Source organism: Neoarius graeffei, chromosome 20 (assembly GCF_027579695.1).
Source record: "Neoarius graeffei isolate fNeoGra1 chromosome 20, fNeoGra1.pri, whole genome shotgun sequence".
NCBI lineage: Eukaryota > Metazoa > Chordata > Actinopteri > Siluriformes > Ariidae > Neoarius > Neoarius graeffei.
Window position 1 is genome coordinate 8,228,862 of NC_083588.1, and position 21,387 is coordinate 8,250,248.

At 40.3% G+C, this 21,387-nt stretch overlaps 1 protein-coding gene and 4 gene segments (V, D, J or C); all 5 read right to left on the bottom strand.

Annotated features, from left to right (window-relative positions):
• The window catches only part of LOC132869408 (uncharacterized), a 106,012-nt gene extending 95,226 nt beyond the window's left edge, over positions 1 to 10,786 (bottom strand). The window contains 2 exon segments of the mRNA XM_060902728.1: positions 10,347 to 10,650; positions 10,744 to 10,786. Coding sequence (XP_060758711.1) covers positions 10,347 to 10,650; positions 10,744 to 10,786 — 347 coding nt within the window.
• On the bottom strand, positions 3,529 to 3,972 carry LOC132868339 (immunoglobulin heavy variable 1-46-like). The segment is given in 2 exon segments: positions 3,529 to 3,836; positions 3,930 to 3,972. Coding segments are annotated over 2 exon segments (351 nt in total).
• LOC132868335 (Ig heavy chain V region 914-like) lies at positions 4,901 to 5,389 on the bottom strand. The segment is given in 2 exon segments: positions 4,901 to 5,211; positions 5,335 to 5,389. Coding segments are annotated over 2 exon segments (351 nt in total).
• Positions 10,787 to 11,714: 928 nt separating the features above from the next.
• On the bottom strand, positions 11,715 to 12,203 carry LOC132868333 (Ig heavy chain V region 914-like). The segment is given in 2 exon segments: positions 11,715 to 12,025; positions 12,149 to 12,203. Coding segments are annotated over 2 exon segments (351 nt in total).
• Positions 12,204 to 18,376: 6,173 nt separating this feature from the next.
• Positions 18,377 to 18,809, bottom strand: LOC132868342 (Ig heavy chain V region 3-6-like; the record flags this gene model as incomplete). The annotated part of the segment is given in 2 exon segments: positions 18,377 to 18,675; positions 18,764 to 18,809. Coding segments are annotated over 2 exon segments (345 nt in total), but the record flags the coding sequence as incomplete, so codon positions are not given.
• Between the last annotated feature and the right edge of the window lie 2,578 nt (positions 18,810 to 21,387).

Genomic DNA, 21,387 nt, shown 5'->3' on the forward strand with positions numbered 1-21,387 from the left:
AAAAGCCCCAAAAGATGGACACTCTCTGATATTGATGGGTAGCTTATTCCATTCCAAACATCCCTGAACTGATAACACGTTTTGGGCAAATGTTGTGAGTCTAAATTGCTACTCACAGGTGAATTCTTTGCAGGACCATACACTACTTGCAGTTGAGTCTTCAAGAAAGAGCTGGTTTTAGACCGAAATCCTCAAAACCAATTGATGTCAGTTGGGGTAATTAGCCTAGGCTTTGATCTCCAAGTTGATGGGTTGCACTGGAGCAAGTTTATCATGAAACACTCCAAAGGGCTGATCACTGGACTACACCAGGAATTTCACTACTGAATTTTGAATACGTGTCCAGAATATTTTAAAACTCTATTTTAACTTTGATGATGAGGGTTATGTGTACATACAGCTCAAAAATTTAAACTGAATTTAGGTTCATTTTCAGGCTGTAAGGTGACAAAAAGTAAAGATTTCTCCAGCGAATGATGAATTTTTATAGGCACTGGATATAGTAGGATGAAGGTCTCAGGAAGAGCTTGAGTGTATTTTGTGCACTTTGGAAAATGCTTCAGTTGCTTTCTAGTCATGCTTTAAGTCAATCTAGTATCTTCTTTCTAACACTTTCTATCTGTTTTCTTTTGTTTCTTTTACATTTCTTTACTCCTAGTCTCATTTTTACAGTATTTCCAGTTTGCTCTTAGCAAAGCCCTGACACACCATACCAGTCTCCCCTCCACAAAGAGGTGATAAAGCAGTGCCTCCAGTGTTGGCCTGAAGTAACCTTCCTGGCAGGTGCAAGCAGTTCAGGTTAATCGGAGAATTCTGGGTAACTGAGTTCTCCAGCTTGGCTACTCTCACTGAGCACCGCTGCCCCCTCTGCTGGCTGCTGGCAGTGTAGCGCAGCGCAACCTCTTCCAGTTACAGGAACATCATCAACTTCAGAGAGGGAAGAGTAACTCAGTAACACTTCATAACTCCACCCTGTTGATGGTTATTTTCAGCATGTTTACAAGTGTTTCATTCTTTCCTCAGACAGAATATTTAATATTTGGGGGAAAATCATTTTCCTTATATCTTCTGAAGTGACCAGGACAGAAAAAGACCAACTCCCAAATAATGAAGAGGTTGATGTCCAGCTCTCAAACCTCATGTGTCCCTGTGCTTCTCTAGTGCCGTAATATACTGCAGTGTCTTCTGTCCTCACGCTGTTCATGTGCAGATACACCTGCATCTTACTGTTGTCTCTGGAGATGATGAAGTGGCCATTAACTGCACTGGAGTAATATTTTTTACTTTTACCTTGTGAGATAGTTGCAGCCCATTCCAGCCCTTTTCCATTTCCAGGTGCCTGTCTGATACAAGCCATGTAATCACTCCTAAAGTCAGTTTCTGAGACTGATCAGGTTTGATGATCACTGAATGAGACTTGACTGGTGTCTGAAAAAACAACTCAAGTTCAGTGATATTTAATTGCAATTTATCTTGTATGTACTGTGTATTCTTTGTGTTATGTATTAGATATACTGACTCCCAGTGACCATAGATTTCTGATTCTAAGATTTGTAATTGCAACATAATGTACACTGGAGTGTTGAAAGTAAAAAAAAAAAAAAAAAAGGAGATTAATACTCATGATCCTCAGAAAACGTGTCACGCAGCATCAGATGAGCTCCCAACACACTGCCATGTTCATGTTTCTGGTCTTTTGTGGCTCACACAAGCTTCATATCTGACCACATGCTCCTGTGACATATTAGAGCTGATTCCCCTCCTGGTGCACACCTCAAGATTGGACTTTTCAGACAACCTTTTTTTTTTTTTTCAAAATCAAACATGATTCCAGTCACATTGTTGGACATCACTCCTCTCTCAGTCCTTTTAATCTCTCAGTCATTTTAATCTCAACATGTTGGACAGATGTTATCGAAAGAGAGAAAGAGCGCCTCTCAGAGGACTTGAAGCAAAATGAAAAACAGAATGGGCATGATGATGTTTCTAAGCTGAGGGAATATTTACAGCTCATGAGGATGTGCTTGTGTAAGTTTTTGTACAGCTCTGGAGTCTGTGGTGTCAGTGTGAGTCTCGTGCACAGTAATAAACAGCCGTGTCTTCAGTTTTCAGACTCTTCACTTCAAGGTACAGGATGTTTTGATTGGTGTCTTAAGTGATGGAGAACTGGCCCTGCAGAGGCTGAGTGAATCCAGTGCCAGTGCCACCAACAATGTAGCCGATCCACTCCAGTCCTTGTCCTGGTTTCTGACGGATCCAGTGCATCCAGTGGCTGCCCATTGAGAATCCGGAGACAGTACAGGACAGAGTGACTGACTCTCCAGGTCTCTTCACCACAGAAGCAGAGGAGGTCAGGGACTGTCCATAAGAATCTGGAAGAGAAGAGTATAACTCGGTAATGTTATAATGTTTATCGGGACAAAATGGCTCTTTTTCCTTCCAATAAAAAATCTGAAAGTTACATGAAATGAGTCCAAATAAAATACAATATCCTAAAATCATCCTTCTCTGAGTTCTGCTTCAGCCAGATTTAAAGTGTATGGGAGTGTTATTTATCACACAGCTCACTGGAAACTAGAAGAGCCAAGAACATGCTGTTTATACCCAACTCTATTTGAATAGGGAGTGTCCATGAGCACTGTGGATGGATGAAACCCACAACCACAGGGAGCTCAGTGTAGAGATGAGTGGATGATTAAAAGGTTCTATGTGGAACCTGACAACAGAATTTTTCACTGTTGGAAAGAGTTCCGAGGAGAACCATTTTTAGAAGCTGAGAACCCTTAATTATCCACAGAACCGTGAAACCATTCGAATGTCTCTATTCAATGTCTCTATCGAATGTCTCCATTCGAATGTCTCCATTCGAATGTCTCTAATGAAAAAAAAAGGATCTGATTTTATCCAGTGTAACATCATACAGATTCACATTTCATATGAAAAGTTGAAACAGGGATTTATTTGTATAAAATTAGACAATTGATCAACTTCCTTCTTTCAATCCTTATGAATTTACCATGAAATCAGGTTCTCCAGAACAAGGAGCCTTATCTACTGATCAACACAATACAGGTTGCTGATATGCTGTATGTAATTCTGTTTAATCTGAGGGTCATGATTCACAGCAGAATGTGAGAAGAAAAATGGCCTGAAACTAAAAGTCGGTGGACTAATGGCACATTTTCTGATCAAATACAAATTACACAAAAGGACAGACAACAGAAATGCACTTTTAGTGTTTTGTTGTAATAATTTATTCCACATTATTCTGATAATGCCATGGATGAGACCTCATGAGACAATGCATTACTCACCATTAACAGTTTAACTGGCAAGCATTTGATAGATATTAGATATGAGCCTGTCGACTAGTAATCGACCGTTTGTGTGATTAGAAATGACACAAAATATAAAAATTTAATTCCAGTAGAAGAAAGTAAAAGTGCGACTGAGATGTTTATTAGTTGCATTGAGAGGATGCCTCTAATGTGTCTCAAAGTTTTTGTAAGGGGAATCCACTATTCTGTGTCACTGTGTGTGTCTTGCACAGTAATACACAGCTGTGTCTTCAGTCTGTAGATTCTGTCCTCGAATTGTTATTGTGTTAGTAGCAGTGTCTCTGGAGATGCTGATCTTATTTTTCAGTTTCTCACTGTAAGCTGTACCACCACTACTACTGATGTATCCAATCCACTCCAGAGATTTTCCTGCAGGTTGTCGGATCCAAGCTGTATAATAGCTCGTAACCGAATATGAAACCTTGCAGTGGATGGAGAGACTCTGGCCTGGCTGGACTGTCATGGAAGCAGGCTGAGTCAGTTCCTCACCATGCACATCTGTGGAGGAAAACACATGGTGATATCTCACACAATATACGCTGCACATTTATTGTTATAGTAGTAAATGAATGAATTTGATAAAGCACTCACAGGAAGCAGCTGCCAGCAAGAGTAGTAGAGATGGAGAGAACATGGTGTGTGTTGTTTGTACTGGGGTCTTCTCTGTTCTCCAAAGTTTAACAGAGACCATCACACCACATAAATAGAGCAATATCCAGCCCTGACGCTTGTATTTGCTTATCTGCTGATGATGGGAGGAGAACATATTTCAAATTTATTTAAATCAGGAGCAGGAGATTCATCCCATGGAGAATGTGGGGCGTTTTAATGGAACAAATCTTTTCAGTGACAGAAAGCTCTTTACAAACTTCCATTATTTATAAATCAATAACAGAGGGAATTATACATATAGAGAAACTCACAATACGTTTTAGGTACTACATTTTGGGCGATAATTATTATCTGTGTTTGAGGACATAAACTCCTATCCTGCCCACTTCTGCATTCATTTTTCTTTGTAATATTTTCTCGCAAACTCTGTTGGTTCTTTTCCCCACAATATAAACACATTCGTTCTTGAAACCACAGTGACGTGAACAAGGATGAAGCAGAAAACGTGTCACGCAGCATCACATGAGCTCCCACTACAGTGCCATGTTCATGTTTCTGGTCTTTTGTGGCGCCCACAAGCTTCATATCTGACCACATGCTCCTGTGACTTTATTAGAGCTGATACCTCTCCTGATGCACACCTCAAGTTTCAACTTTTCTTACAACTATTTCTTTTTTTCAAAATGAAACATTATTCCAGCCACATTGTTGGACATCAGTCCTCTCTCAGTCATTTTAATCTCTCAGTCATTTTAACCTCAACATGTTGGGCAGATGTTGTCAAAGCAGAGAAAGAGCGCCTCTCAGAGGACTTGAAGCAAAATGAAAAGCAGAATGTTCATGATGTTTATAATAAATGGCTCTGGGGTTCAATTTCCTGCTGAGGGAATATTTACAGCTCATGAGGATGTGCTTGTGTCAGTTTTTGTACAGCTCTTGAGTCTGTTGTGTCAGTGTGAGTCTCGTGCACAGTAATAAACAGCCGTGTCTTCTGGCACCAGACTGCTGATATCCAAGTAAAGCACATTGTTGCTTGTGTCTCTGGAGATGCTGAAGCGAGTTTTAAAGGAAGCTCCAGAGGCTATGCTTCCACCACTCCATATGATCCCAATCCACTCCAAGCCTTTTCCTGGAGGCTGTCTGATCCAGCCTGTGCTGTAGCTAGTGAGGGCATAGCCAGAAACCTGACAGGACAACTTCACTGAGGCTCCTGGAGGTTTAACCTCAGCAGGAGATGAGGTCAGACTGATGCCATGCACATCTGAGAAGAGGAGAACAGTAACACATACAGAAACAATTAAATACACTTCATTTCTTCAATTCAGACTGAAATATGGAGCGTATAAAAAAGGTGAGTAAGTTGTGGAGAGATGCGTTTACTTACAGGATACAGAGGATATCAGAAGAAGAAGAGACCAGCTCATGATTCGTCTGCTGTACTTGAACAAACACAGAGGCTGCTGTGGACTTGCAGTGGATTTATATCTGTCGGGGGGGTGGATTTGCATGCAGTTTGTGTTCGGCATTTCATGTTTATTATTGGCAGGCTTTTGACAGAACAGCTTTTCTTCAAACATTTTCATTCATAAAACTGTGTCGACCCAAAGATCCCAGCTTCTGAAAAGGAACAAATGAACAAATATGAATAAACAGATTTGATCTGAATATATTTTCAGTCTTGTGTTTGGATAAAGGAAGGAACCAACTGTTCATAGTTTGGATCATTGTCTTGTGAGATAATGAACGGACCTGCCCACTCGCTGTCTTGCAGAGGGGCACAGCTTTTCCTCAAGAACTTGCTTGTACTTGACAGCATCCATTTTCTCTTCAATCCTCATCAATTGCTCTGTCCCCACTAAAGAGAATGCACCCCCACAACATAACTTTGCCCCCACCATGCATCACAGTAGTCCCCCCCCCACCACATGGTGGGCTGTGTTTTTTTTTTTTTGCCAAATAAAGCACTTGGATTTTCATCCAAGAAGGTCAATTTTGGCCTCATCTAACCATAGCACCTTTTGCTACATCACATCAGAATCTTTGAGGTGCATCTCTGCGTCACGCAAACAAAAGTGTGGCACTTTTTCAGAAAAAAAGCTTCTTTCTTGACACCCTGCCAAACAGGCCAGCTTTTTGCCAAGCTTATGAGATTGTTGGAACATGTACAGTCTGAGCAGTCCCAGCCATAAAGTCTTGTAACTTTTTCAAAGTTGCAGTTGGCCTCTTGATAGCTTCTTTGATCAATAGCCTCCTGACTCAGTCAGCCAGTTTCAATAGACAACCTGATCTAGACAAGGTGTTGGTGGTGTCACACACTTTCTACTTCTTAATGATGCTCTGAACCCTACACAGAGGGATAGTTAAAGCCTTCAGTACGTTTTCCTCGCTTTCTCTTATCTTGTACCTTCCTACAACTTTATCCCAGAGGTCTTTTGAAAGTACTTTCCCAACTATTTTTTCATTTATTTCTTGATTTAGATGGGGCAATGCATATTAAATGAACACTGCATACATGAGATATGAACTGTCAATACACCAGAATTAGCAAAAATGCTAAATTCCATCTGTAGTCCCCAAACAAGAAACATAAAATGCTTAACAATACAAGTTCATAAAAAAACATCACAAAATCACAATAGACCAATAAATAAAAAAGCCAAAACCATATAAATGTGTACAATGTACAATCATGTACACACACGTGTATACATGACTGCACAGATATCGGTTACAGTATATAAACACATGAATAAACTCCCCTGTGTGTGCAACATCCAGTTACATGCACAAGGGAGATCCCAGACTGAACATAATTCCAGATGCTCACAGGTTTGTTTGTCTAAGATGCAATCTGTAAGTTGTACTTTAAAAGCCCCAAAAGATGGACACTCTCTGATATTGATGGGTAGCTTATTCCATTCCAAACATCCCTGAACTGATAACACGTTTTGGGCAAATGTTGTGAGTCTAAATTGCTACTCACAGGTGAATTCTTTGCAGGACCATACACTACTTGCAGTTGAGTCTTCAAGAAAGAGCTGGTTTTAGACCGAAATCCTCAAAACCAATTGATGTCAGTTGGGGTAATTAGCCTAGGCTTTGATCTCCAAGTTGATGGGTTGCACTGGAGCAAGTTTATCATGAAACACTCCAAAGGGCTGATCACTGGACTACACCAGGAATTTCACTACTGAATTTTGAATACGTGTCCAGAATATTTTAAAACTCTATTTTAACTTTGATGATGAGGGTTATGTGTACATACAGCTCAAAAATTTAAACTGAATTTAGGTTCATTTTCAGGCTGTAAGGTGACAAAAAGTAAAGATTTCTCCAGCGAATGATGAATTTTTATAGGCACTGGATATAGTAGGATGAAGGTCTCAGGAAGAGCTTGAGTGTATTTTGTGCACTTTGGAAAATGCTTCAGTTGCTTTCTAGTCATGCTTTAAGTCAATCTAGTATCTTCTTTCTAACACTTTCTATCTGTTTTCTTTTGTTTCTTTTACATTTCTTTACTCCTAGTCTCATTTTTACAGTATTTCCAGTTTGCTCTTAGCAAAGCCCTGACACACCATACCAGTCTCCCCTCCACAAAGAGGTGATAAAGCAGTGCCTCCAGTGTTGGCCTGAAGTAACCTTCCTGGCAGGTGCAAGCAGTTCAGGTTAATCGGAGAATTCTGGGTAACTGAGTTCTCCAGCTTGGCTACTCTCACTGAGCACCGCTGCCCCCTCTGCTGGCTGCTGGCAGTGTAGCGCAGCGCAACCTCTTCCAGTTACAGGAACATCATCAACTTCAGAGAGGGAAGAGTAACTCAGTAACACTTCATAACTCCACCCTGTTGATGGTTATTTTCAGCATGTTTACAAGTGTTTCATTCTTTCCTCAGACAGAATATTTAATATTTGGGGGAAAATCATTTTCCTTATATCTTCTGAAGTGACCAGGACAGAAAAAGACCAACTCCCAAATAATGAAGAGGTTGATGTCCAGCTCTCAAACCTCATGTGTCCCTGTGCTTCTCTAGTGCCGTAATATACTGCAGTGTCTTCTGTCCTCACGCTGTTCATGTGCAGATACACCTGCATCTTACTGTTGTCTCTGGAGTTGATGAAGTGGCCATTAACTGCACTGGAGTAATATTTTTTACTTTTACCTTGTGAGATAGTTGCAGCCCATTCCAGCCCTTTTCCATTTCCAGGTGCCTGTCTGATACAAGCCATGTAATCACTCCTAAAGTCAGTTTCTGAGACTGATCAGGTTTGATGATCACTGAATGAGACTTGACTGGTGTCTGAAAAAACAACTCAAGTTCAGTGATATTTAATTGCAATTTATCTTGTATGTACTGTGTATTCTTTGTGTTATGTATTAGATATACTGACTCCCAGTGACCATAGATTTCTGATTCTAAGATTTGTAATTGCAACATAATGTACACTGGAGTGTTGAAAGTAAAAAAAAAAAAAAAAAAGGATATTAATACTCATGATCCTCAGAAAACGTGTCACGCAGCATCAGATGAGCTCCCAACACACTGCCATGTTCATGTTTCTGGTCTTTTGTGGCTCACACAAGCTTCATATCTGACCACATGCTCCTGTGACATATTAGAGCTGATTCCCCTCCTGGTGCACACCTCAAGATTGGACTTTTCAGACAACCTTTTTTTTTTTTTTCAAAATCAAACATGATTCCAGTCACATTGTTGGACATCACTCCTCTCTCAGTCCTTTTAATCTCTCAGTCATTTTAATCTCAACATGTTGGACAGATGTTATCGAAAGAGAGAAAGAGCGCCTCTCAGAGGACTTGAAGCAAAATGAAAAACAGAATGGGCATGATGATGTTTCTAAGCTGAGGGAATATTTACAGCTCATGAGGATGTGCTTGTGTAAGTTTTTGTACAGCTCTGGAGTCTGTGGTGTCAGTGTGAGTCTCGTGCACAGTAATAAACAGCCGTGTCTTCAGTTTTCAGACTCTTCACTTCAAGGTACAGGATGTTTTGATTGGTGTCTTAAGTGATGGAGAACTGGCCCTGCAGAGGCTGAGTGAATCCAGTGCCAGTGCCACCAACAATGTAGCCGATCCACTCCAGTCCTTGTCCTGGTTTCTGACGGATCCAGTGCATCCAGTGGCTGCTCATTGAGAATCCGGAGACAGTACAGGACAGAGTGACTGACTCTCCAGGTCTCTTCACCACAGAAGCAGAGGAGGTCAGGGACTGTCCATAAGAATCTGGAAGAGAAGAGTATAACTCGGTAATGTTATAATGTTTATCGGGACAGAATGGCTCTTTTTCCTTCCAATAAAAAATCTGAAAGTTACATGAAATGAGTCCAAATAAAATACAATATCCTAAAATCATCCTTCTCTGAGTTCTGCTTCAGCCAGATTTAAAGTGTATGGGAGTGTTATCTATCACACAGCTCACTGGAAACTAGAAGAGCCAAGAACATGCTGTTTATACCCAACTCTATTTGAATAGGGAGTGTCCATGAGCACTGTGGATGGATGAAACCCACAACCACAGGGAGCTCAGTGTAGAGATGAGTGGATGATTAAAAGGTTCTATGTGGAACCTGACAACAGAATTTTTCACTGTTGGAAAGAGTTCCGAGGATAACCATTTTTAGAAGCTGAGAACCCTTAATTATCCACAGAACCGTGAAACCATTCGAATGTCTCTATTCAATGTCTCTATCGAATGTCTCTATCGAATGTCTCCATTCGAATGTCTCTAATGAAAAAAAAGGATCTGATTTTATCCAGTGTAACATCATACAGATTCACATTTCATATGAAAAGTTGAAACAGGGATTTATTTGTATAAAATTAGACAATCGATCAACTTCCTTCTGTCAATCCTTATGAATTTACCATGAAATCAGGTTCTCCAGAACAAGGAGCCTTATCTACTGATCAACACAACACAGGTTGCTGATATGCTGTATGTAATTCTGTTTAATCTGAGGGTCATGATTCACAGCAGAATGTGAGAAAAAAAATGGCCTGAAACTAAAAGTCGGTGGACTAATGGCACATTTTCTGATCAAATACAAATTACACAAAAGGACAGACAACAGAAATGCACTTTTAGTGTTTTTTTGTAATAATTTACTCCACATTATTCTGATGATGCCATGGATGAGACCTCATGAGACAATGCATTACTCACCATTAACAGTTTAACTGGCAAGCATTTGATAGATATTAGATATGAGCCTCTCGACTAGTAATCGACCGTTTGTGTGATTAAAAATGACACAAACTATAAAAATTTAATTCCAGTAGAAGAAAGTAAAAGTGCGACTGAGATGTTTTTAGTTGCATTGAGAGGATGTCTCTAATGTGTCTCAAAGTTTTTGTAAGGGGAATCCACTATTCTGTGTTACTGTGTGTATCTTGCGCAGTAATACACAGCTGTGTCTTCAGTCTGTAGATTCTGTCCTCGAATTGTTATTGTGTTAGTAGCAGTGTCTCTGGAGATGCTGAACTTATTTTTCAGTTTCTCACTGTAAGCTGTACTCCCATCATAATCGATGTATCCAATCCACTCCAGAGTTTTTCCTGCAGGTTGTCGGATCCAAGCTGTATAATAGCTCGTAACCGAATATGAAACCTTGCAGTGGATGGAGAGACTCTGGCCTGGCTGAACTGTCATGGAAGCAGGCTGAGTCAGTTCCTCACCATGCACATCTGTGGAGGAAAACACATGGTGATATCTCACACAATATATGCTGTACATTTATTGTTATAGTAGTAAATGAATGAATTTGATAAAGCACTCACAGGAAGCAGCTGCCAGCAGGAGCAGTAGAGATGGAGAGAACATGGTGTGTGTTGTTTGTACTGGGGTCTTCTCTGTTCTGCAAAGTTTAACAGAGACCATCACAGTACATAAATAGAGCAATATCCAGCCCTGATGCTTGTATTTGCTTATCTGCTGATGATGGGAGGAGAACGGATTTCAAATTTATTTAATTCAGGAGCAGGAGATTCATCCCATGGAGAATGTGGGGCGTTTTAATGGAACAAATCTTTTCAGTGACAGAAAGCTCTTTACAAACTTCCATTATTTATAAATCAATAACAGAGGGAATTATACATATAGAGAAACTCACAATACGTTTTAGGTACTACATTTTGGGCGATAATTATTATCTGTGTTTGAGGACATAAACTCCTATCCTGCCCACTTCTGCATTCATTTTTCTTTGCAATATTTTCTCGCAAACTCTGTTGGTTCTTTTCCCCACAATATAAACACATTCGTTCTTGAAACCACAGTGACGTGAACAAGGATGAAGCAGAAAACGTGTCACGCAGCATCACATGAGCTCCCAATACACTGCCATGTTCATGTTTCTGGTCTTTTGTGGCTCCCACAAGCTTCATATCTGACCACATGCTCCTGTGACTTTATTAGAGCTGATACCCCTCCTGATGCACACCTCAAGTTTCAACTTTTCTTACAACTATTTCTTTTTTTCAAAATGAAACATTATTCCAGCCACATTGTTGGACATCAGTCCTCTCTCAGTCATTTTAATCTCTCAGTCATTTTAACCTCAACATGTTGGGCAGATGTTGTCGAAGCAGAGAAAGAGTGCCTCTCAGAGGACTTGAAGCAAAATGAAAAGCAGAATGTTCATGATGTTTATAATAAATGGCTCTGGGGTTCAATTTCCTGCTGAGGGAATATTTACAGCTCATGAGGATGTGCTTGTGTCAGTTTTTGTACAGCTCTTGAGTCTGTTGTGTCAGTGTGAGTCTCGTGCACAGTAATAAACAGCCGTGTCTTCTGGCACCAGACTGCTGATATCCAAGTAAAGCACATTGTTGCTTGTGTCTCTGGAGATGCTGAAGCGAGTTTTAAAGGAAGCTCCAGAGGCTATGCTTCCACCACTCCATATGATCCCAATCCACTCCAAGCCTTTTCCTGGAGGCTGTCTGATCCAGCCTGTGGCATAGCTAGTGAGGGCATAGCCAGAAACCTGACAGGACAACTTCACTGAGGCTCCAGGAGGTTTAACCTCAGCAGGAGATGAGGTCAGACTGATGCCATGCACATCTGAGAAGAGGAGAACAGTAACACATACAGAAACAATTAAATACACTTCTTTTCTTCAATTCAGACTGAAATATGGAGCATATAAAAAAGGTGAGTAAGTTGTGGAGAGATGCGTTTACTTACAGGATACAGAGGATATCAGAAGAAGAAGAGACCAGCTCATGATTCGTCTGCTGTACTTGAACAAACACAGAGGCTGCTGTGGACTTGCAGTGGATTTATATCTGTCGGGGGGGTGGATTTGCATGCAGTTTGTGTTCGGCATTTCATGTTTATTATTGGCAGGCTTTTGACAGAACAGCTTTTCTTCAAACATTTTCATTCATAAAACTGTGTCAACCCAAAGATCCCAGCTTCTGAAAAGGAACAAATGAACAAATATGAATAAACAGATTTGATCTGAATATATTTTCAGTCTTGTGTTTGGATAAAGGAAGGAACCAACTGTTCATAGTTTGGATCATTGTCTTGTGAGATAATGAACGAACCTGCCCACTCGCTGTCTTGCAGAGGGGCACAGCTTTTCCTCAAGAAGTTGCTTGTACTTGACAGCATCCATTTTCTCTTCAATCCTCATCAATTGCTCTGTCCCCACTAAAGAGAATGCACCCCCACAACATAACTTTGCCCCCACCATGCATCACAGTAGTCCCCCCCCCCACCACATGGTGGGCTGTGTTTTTTTTTTTTTTTTGCCAAATAAAGCACTTGGATTTTCATCCAAGAAGGTCAATTTTGGCCTCATCTAACCATAGCACCTTTTGCTACATCACATCAGAATCTTTGAGGTGCGTCTCTGCGTCACGCAAACAAAAGTGTGGCACTTTTTCAGAAAAAAAAAGCTTCTTTCTTGACACCCTGCCAAACAGGCCAGCTTTTTGCCAAGCTTGTGAGATTGTTGGAACATGTACAGTCTGAGCAGTCCCAGCCATAAAGTCTTGTAACTTTTTCAAAGTTGCAGTTGGCCTCTTGATAGCTTCTTTGATCAATAGCCTCCTGACTCAGTCAGCCAGTTTCAATAGACAACCTGATCTAGACAAGGTGTTTGTGGTGTCACACACTTCCTACTTCTTAATGATGCTCTGAACCCTACACAGAGGGATAGTTAAAGCCTTCAGTACGTTTTCCTCGCTTTCTCTTATCTTGTACCTTCCTACAACTTTATCCCAGAGGTCTTTTGAAAGTACTTTCCCAACTATTTTTTCATTTATTTCTTGATTTAGATGGGGCAATGCATATTAAATGAACACTGCATACATGAGATATGAACTGTCAATACACCAGAATTAGCAAAAATGCTAAATTCCATCTGTAGTCCCCAAACAAGAAACATAAAATGCTTAACAATACAAGTTCATAAAAAAACATCACAAAATCACAATAGACCAATAAATAAAAAAGCCAAAACCATATAAATGTGTACAATGTACAATCATGTACACACACGTGTATACATGACTGCACAGATATCGGTTACAGTATATAAACAGATGAATAAACTCCCCTGTGTGTGCAACATCCAGTTACAAGGGAGATCCCAGATGCTCACAGGTTTGTTTGTCGAAGATCCAATCTGTAAGTTGTACTTTAAAAGCCCCAAAAGATGGACACTCTCTGATATTGATGGGTAGCTTATTCCATTCCAAACATCCCTGAACTGATAACACATTTTGGGCAAATGTTGTGAGTCTAAATTGCTACTCACAGGTGAATTCTTTGCAGGACCATACACTACTTGCAGTTGAGTCTTCAAGAAAGAGCTGGTTTTAGACCGAAATCCTCAAAACCAATTGATGTCAGTTGGGGTAATTAGCCTAGGCTTTGATCTCCAAGTTGATGGGTTGCACTGGAGCAAGTTTATCATGAAACACTCCAAAGGGCTGATCACTGGACTACACCAGGAATTTCACTACTGAATTTTGAATACATGTCCAGAATATTTTAAAACTCTATTTTAACTTTGATGATGAGGGTTATGTGTACATACAGCTCAAAAATTTAAACTGAATTTAGGTTCATTTTCAGGCTGTAAGGTGACAAAAAGTAAAGATTTCTCCAGCGAATGATGAATTTTTATAGGCACTGGATATAGTAGGATGAAGGTCTCAGGAAGAGCTTGAGTGTATTTTGTGCACTTTGGAAAATGCTTCAGTTGCTTTCTAGTCATGCTTTAAGTCAATCTAGTATCTTCTTTCTAACACTTTCTATCTGTTTTCTTTTGTTTCTTTTACATTTCTTTACTCCTAGTCTCATTTTTACAGTATTTCCAGTTTGCTCTTAGCAAAGCCCTGACACACCATACCAGTCTCCCCTCCACAAAGAGGTGATAAAGCAGTGCCTCCAGTGTTGGCCTGAAGTAACCTTCCTGGCAGGTGCAAGCAGTTCAGGTTAATCAGCCTGGAGAATTCTGGGTAACTGAGTTCTCCAGCTTGGCTACTCTCACTGAGCACCGCTGCCCCCTCTGCTGGCTGCTGGCAGTGTAGCACAGCGCAACCTCTTCCAGTTACAGGAACATCATCAACTTCAGAGAGGGAAGAGTAACTCAGTAACACTTCATAACTCCACCCTGTTGATGGTTATTTTCAGCATGTTTACAAGTGTTTCATTCTTTCCTCAGACAGAATATTTAATATTTGGGGGAAAATCATTTTCCTTATATCTTCTGAAGTGACCAGGACAGAAAAAGACCAACTCCCAAATAATGAAGAGGTTGATGTCCAGCTCTCAAACCTCATGTGTCCCTGTGCTTCTCTAGTGCCGTAATATACTGCAGTGTCTTCTGTCCTCACGCTGTTCATGTGCAGATACACCTGCATCTTACTGTTGTCTCTGGAGATGATGAAGTGGCCATTAACTGCAATGGAGTAATATTTTTTACTTCTACCTTGTGAGATAGTTGCAGCCCATTCCAGCCCTTTTCCATTTCCAGGTGCCTGTCTGATACAAGCCATGTAATCACTCCTAAAGTCAGTTTCTGAGACTGATCAGGTTTGAAGTTTAGAAACTTCCATTATTTATAAATAAATAATAGAGGGAATTATACATGTAGAGAAACTCACAACAAGGATTAGAGACTAAATTTGCACTTGGAAGATGCTCTAGACACTTACAGTAATACATTTATGGCTCAGGACTACAGTCAACTTGCTAACCTTACGACTGCAGTTGTCATGAATAGCTTTGCACTGAAGTTTCCATCAATGAACAGTTTTAACTCAACAAAACAGACTTCATGTTACAACTATAATGATTTTCCAGGTTTCACAGTTATACTTTGTGACTCAGTAGGACACAGTTATAGAAGTGAGTTATTAAAATCACTCTATCTGTCATCACCTAAATTAGGATGGGTTCCCTTTTGATTCTGGTTCCTCTAGAGGTTTCTTCCTCGTGTCGCCTGAGGGAGTTTTTCCTTGCCACCGTCGCCACAGGTTTGCTCATTGGGGATTGATTAGGGATAAAATTAGCTCATATTTAAAGTCTTTAATTCTTTGTAAAGCTACTTTGAGACAATGTCTATTGTTCAAAGCACTATACAAATACAACCCCAATTCCAAAAAAGTTGGGACAAAGTACAAATTGTAAATAAAAATGGAATGCAATAATTTACAAATCTCAATAACTGATATTGTATTCACAATAGAACATAGACAACATATCAAATGTCGAAAGTGAGACATTTTGAAATTTCATGCCAAATATTGGCTCATTTGAAATTTCATGACAGCAACACATCTCAAAAAAGTTGGGACAGGGGCAATAAGAGGCTGGAAAAGTTAAAGGTACAAAAAAGGAACAGCTGGAGGACCAAATTGCAACTCATGAGGTCAATTGGCAATAGGTGATTAACATGACTGGGTATAAAAAGAGTATCTTGGAGTGGCAGCGGCTCTCAGAAGTAAAGATGGGAAGAGGATCACCAATCCCCCTAATTCTGCACTGACAAATAGCGGAGCAATATCAGAAAGGAGTTCAACAGTGTAAAATTGTAAAGAGTTTGAACATATCATCATCTACAGTGCATAATAGCATCAAAAGATTCAGAGAATCTGGAAGAATCTCTGTGCGTAAGGGTCAAGGCCAGAAAACCATACTGGGTGCCCGTGATCTTCGGGCCCTTAGACAGCACTGCATCACATACAGGCATGCTTCTGTATTGGAAATCACAAAATGAGCTCAGGAATATTTCCAGAGAACATTATCTGTGAACACAATTCACCGTGCCATCCGCCGTTGCCAGCTAAAACTCTATAGGTCAAAGAAGCCGTATCTAAACATGATCCAGAAGCGCAGACGTCTTCTCTGGGCCAAGGCTCATTTAAAATGGACTGTGGCAAAGTGGAAAACTGTTCTGTGGTCAGACGAATCAAAAATTTGAAGTTCTTTATGGAAATCAGGGACGCTGTGTCATTCGGACTAAAGAGAAGAAGGACGACCCAAGTTGTTATCAGCGCTCAGTTCAGAAGCCTGCATCTCTAATGGTATGGGGTTGCATTAGTGTGTGTGGCATGGGCAGCTTACACATCTGGAAAGACACCATCAATGCTGAAAGGTATATCCAGGTTCTAGAGCAACATATGCTCCCATCCAGATGACGTCTCTTTCAGGGAATACCTTGCATTTTCCAACTTGACAATGCCAAACCACATACTGCATCAATTACAGCATCATGGCTGCGTAGAAGAAGGGTCCAGGTACTGAACTGGCCAGCCTGCAGTCCAGATCTTTCACCCATAGAAAACATTTGGCGCATCATAAAACGGAAGCTACGACAAAAAAGACCTAAGGCAGTTGAGCAACTAGAATCCTACATTAGACAAGAATGGGTTAACATTCCTATCCCTAAACTTGAGCAGCTTGTCTCCTCAGTCCCCAGACGTTTACAGACTGTTTTAAAGATTAAAGGGGATGTCTCACAGTGGTAAACATGGCCTTGTCCCAACTTTTTTGAGATGTGTTTTTGTCATGAAATTTAAAATCACCTAATTTTTCTCTTTAAATGATACATTTTCTCAGTTTAAACATTTGATATGTCATCTATGTTCTATTCTGAATAAAATATGGAATTTTGAAACTTCCACATCATTGCATTCCATTTTTATTTACAATTTGTACTTTGTCCCAACTTTTTTGGAATCGGGGTTGTAAACTTGACTTGACTTAAATATCACGCCTGTGAATAAACACTCTTCCTGCACTTAGATCTGTCTACCACCATCTATCTTGTACTGTCCTGATCCCCAGATCTTTCACCCAGCCACATATAAAAAGTTGTAGTCCTCCATGCTCTTCCAGGTTTTCATCTGTTTGTCCGTGTCGAATGATGTCTGGAGCACCAGATAGTTTGAGATGTCAGGGAACTCAATGGATGGATAATTTTCCAACTCGTCGGAAAAATCTTTCTTTATGAGCATGTAAGGATCTAATCCCATTGAGTGGTTTCTATCGCCACTTCTTTTGAGTGTACTTCTTGTTTTAATAACTTGCTTGTTTTCTGTACATAAACATAGTCATAAGTTCTTGTGTTAATGGACCAGACTCTGCTTTTGGATCATTAATCCCTTTTGACTGAGAATGATCCGCATGCATGGTTTTATGTTGGCTTCTGGCACATCCACACAGTTTTAAATATAACACCTACAATTAAAAACAATTGGTTTTTATTGCACTTATTTAATTCCTGGGCTCCCATTGGTAACAGGGGGTGATGTCACATCCCATTCATACACTTTACAATAGATTACTAGATTTTAATAGAATAGGTGAGCCAAAATAATTGGGGATCTTTTATAATGGGCCCCGAATCGTGACAAGTATGAAAAGGTGGGCCTCAAAGCAGAAAAGGTTGAGAACCCCTGATTTAGACGATGTCTCTGCCCCTAATTCTGAGAGATAATACTTGTGTCTTTTCTCATCTCAGAAAAAAAAAAAGCAAGTTTCATGAGTTTAACCTCAGGAGAAGTATACTGCCCTCTATAGGTGCAGAAAATTTGACATATTTTTATTTGAAATGAAAAAAGTTCAAAATGACTTATGTTGAAAAAATATCATTTTTATGCAATTCTTTGATCAAAACTCCTGTTTGTGTTTTTGAAATGACACAAACTATTAAAACTTTATTCCAGTGAAATTTATTGAAAATATAGGGAGGAGATTTATCTGATGGAGAATGTGTGGCCTTTAATGGAACAGAAGCCTTTTTATCAAATCCTATAATTTTCAATCAGATATTAAAGGATCAGTGAAACAGGATGGATAAGTTTTGTTTCTTGTGGACATTCTATTATACTGTACACTGTATGAGGTGTTTTTGTACAGGGATGTTGTTGATTTGTCTCACTGTGGTTGACGAGCGCAGTAATACACAGATGTGTCTTCAGTCTGCATGTTCTGCCCTGTTAATGTTACTGTGCTGCTGGACGTGTCTCTGGAAACCTGAAACCTGCTTTTCAGTTTCGCACTGTATAAAGTGCTCCCATCATAACATATCCGTCCGATCCACTCCAGAGTTTTTCCTGCAGGTTGCCGGATCCAGTTTGTACAATAGGTACTCGTTAATGAATATCCAGACACTTTACAGGTCAGAGTCAGTGACTGACCAGGGGTTAATACTGTGGATCCGGTCTGGATCAGCTCAACACAGTGAACACCTGGGAAAGAAAAGTTATTTTAATGTTGGAAAAAAAACAGCTCTCAGGAAGAAAAACTGTATTAAATGTCAAATGTAAAAACACTTACAGTGTACGGCTGCCAGCAGCAGCAGCAGGAGGGATGTAGGGATCATGGTGTGTGTTGAAGCAGAAGAAGTAAAAGCTCTTGGTCTTCACTGCTTAAATATATAACAGGGAAGGACATTTGCATCGAGACACTCCTTATCTTAGACAGAGAGCTGAAAAAGTCGATCCCAGAATCTGCAATATTACCAGTCTCATGTCCTCATCTCAAGATTACAGAGAAATTTCTCGAAGAATAGACACTCAGATAAAAGACAAACATGGAGCTCAATGTGTATGATTCAGTGTCTGATGATCAAAGTTAAAGGTTTGCTGTCCCCTCTGGAGAGAAGTTTGTACATGGGACAATGTTGAAATCTGACCACGTGAAGTGTTTTCCCAGTCCAACACACATTTATTCAAAGAGAGCAAAGAAACTGCTTGAACTTAAATTTGGTTGAATGTCTTTAAGTTCAGTTGCATGTTATGGCGCAGGTATGTGCTTGAATATACAGTATTTCAGATATTTTATGTCTTTATTTCTTTTTCTGTGAAATAAAGCAACCACACAAAGGGTTAAAAGATAATTCCTAATGTTCAATCAGGTCTTTGTCCAGTGTTCATGGAGCGATATGATTAAACACACACTACAGTCAACTCAACACAGCACAACCCTGGGAATGGGAGATGATTATTGTGACCTAATGACACTACAGTATCACAAGTTCTTTTGAATAAAACTCAGCCATTCTTTAAAAAAATAACTTACATGAAACTCTGTTGTCATTCGTATTCATTTTTTTGTTATAATTGGCCTGATAAGTTTTGTATCTTGTGGACATTCTGTTATACTGTACACTGTATGAGGTGTTTTTGTATTGGGATGTTGTTGATTTGTCTCACTGTGGTCTTCGAGCGCAGTAATACACAGCTGTGTCTTCAGTCTGCAGATTCTGTCCTTGAATTGTTCTTGTGTTAGTAGCAGTGTCTCTGGAGACGCTAAACTTATTTTTCAGTTTCTCACTGTAATATAGACTCCCACCACGACTGATGTATTCAATCCACTCCAGAGACTTTCCTGCAGGTTGTCGGATCCAAACTGTATCATAGCTCGTAACTAAGGGATGAATAATGGTTTTGGAAATGAAGTTTATGGAAGGAAAAAACAGCTGAAAAAGACAGTGGTCAAAATTCTTCTCTTCCTCCTCCATGCCCATTGTCTATAAATTTTATTTGAAAAATCTCATCTCATCTCATTATCTCTAGCCGCTTTATCCTTCTACAGGGTCGCAGGCAAGCTGGAGCCTATCCCAGCTGACTACGGGTGAAAGGCGGGGTACACCCTGGACAAGTCGCCAGGTCATCACAGGGCTGACACATAGACACAGACAACTATTCACACTCACACCTACGGTCAATTTAGAGTCACCAGTTAACCTAACCTGCATGTCTTTGGACTGTGGGGGAAAACGGAGCACCCGGAGGAAACCCATACGGACACGGGGAGAACAGGCAAACTCCACACAGAAAGGCTCTCGCTGGCCACGGGGCTCGAACCCGGACCTTCTTGCTGTGAGGCCACAGCGCTAACCACTACACCACCGTGCCGCCCTATTTGAAAAATCTCCAGTATAATGGTATTTCTAGGTCCTGAAATTTCATGACTTTCAATTTTTACCACAAATCAAGCTAGCTAATTAATTAATTAATTAATTAATTAATTCTTTCATAAAGGCACAGCAGGCTTAAAGACACGAGGCATTACCTGCAAATGGAAAAACACGTACACATTCACAAAATAGAAGAGTTCCTGACTATTTACTGACTAATTCACCAAACAGTGTGGATTCTGCAGCCTGGTTTAATGAGACACTGATATCATCGATCTGTAAGGTCTTAACTTCATAATGTTGTAGTTAGAGTTTAGGACTTAAAAGCAAATCCAAGGAGAACATGTCTCATCTCATTATCTCTAGCCGCTTTATCCTTCTACAGGGTCGCAGGCAAGCTGGAGCCTATCCCAGCTGACTACGGGCGAAAAGCAGGACAAGTCGCCAGGTCATCACAGGGCTGACACATAGACAACCATTCACACCCACAGTCAATTTAGAGTCACCAGTTAACCTAACCTGCAAGTCTTTGGACTGTGGGGGAAACCGGAGCACCCGGAGGAAACCCACGCGGACACAGGGAGAACATGCAAACTCCACACAGAAAGGCCCTCGCCGGCCCCGGGGCTCGAACCCAGGACCTTCTTGCTGTGAGGCGACAGCGCTAACCACTACACCACCGTGCCGCCCAGGAGAACATGTTCTCATATTTATTCCACTCTCTCAGTCCTTTGAAGCTCAGCATGTTGGGTAGATGTTGTGTGAATAGAGAAAGAGCGCCCCTCACAGGCCTTAAAGCTGAAAGAAAAACATCATGTTCAGACATTTCTCATGTGGCTGCAGGATAAATATACAGGAGACACGACAAGACCAAAGGTGGAGGAAACTTTCTAAATTTGACTGTTAATCAACAATGGAAAATAATTTGCACTTCTACTGGTTAGAAATGGCTGCATTATTTTTCTCTGCCTGTTCAATAACTTATTGATGTCAGAGAATAGATTTATGGATGATTTACTCGACCTTCCTTTTTCCCCCA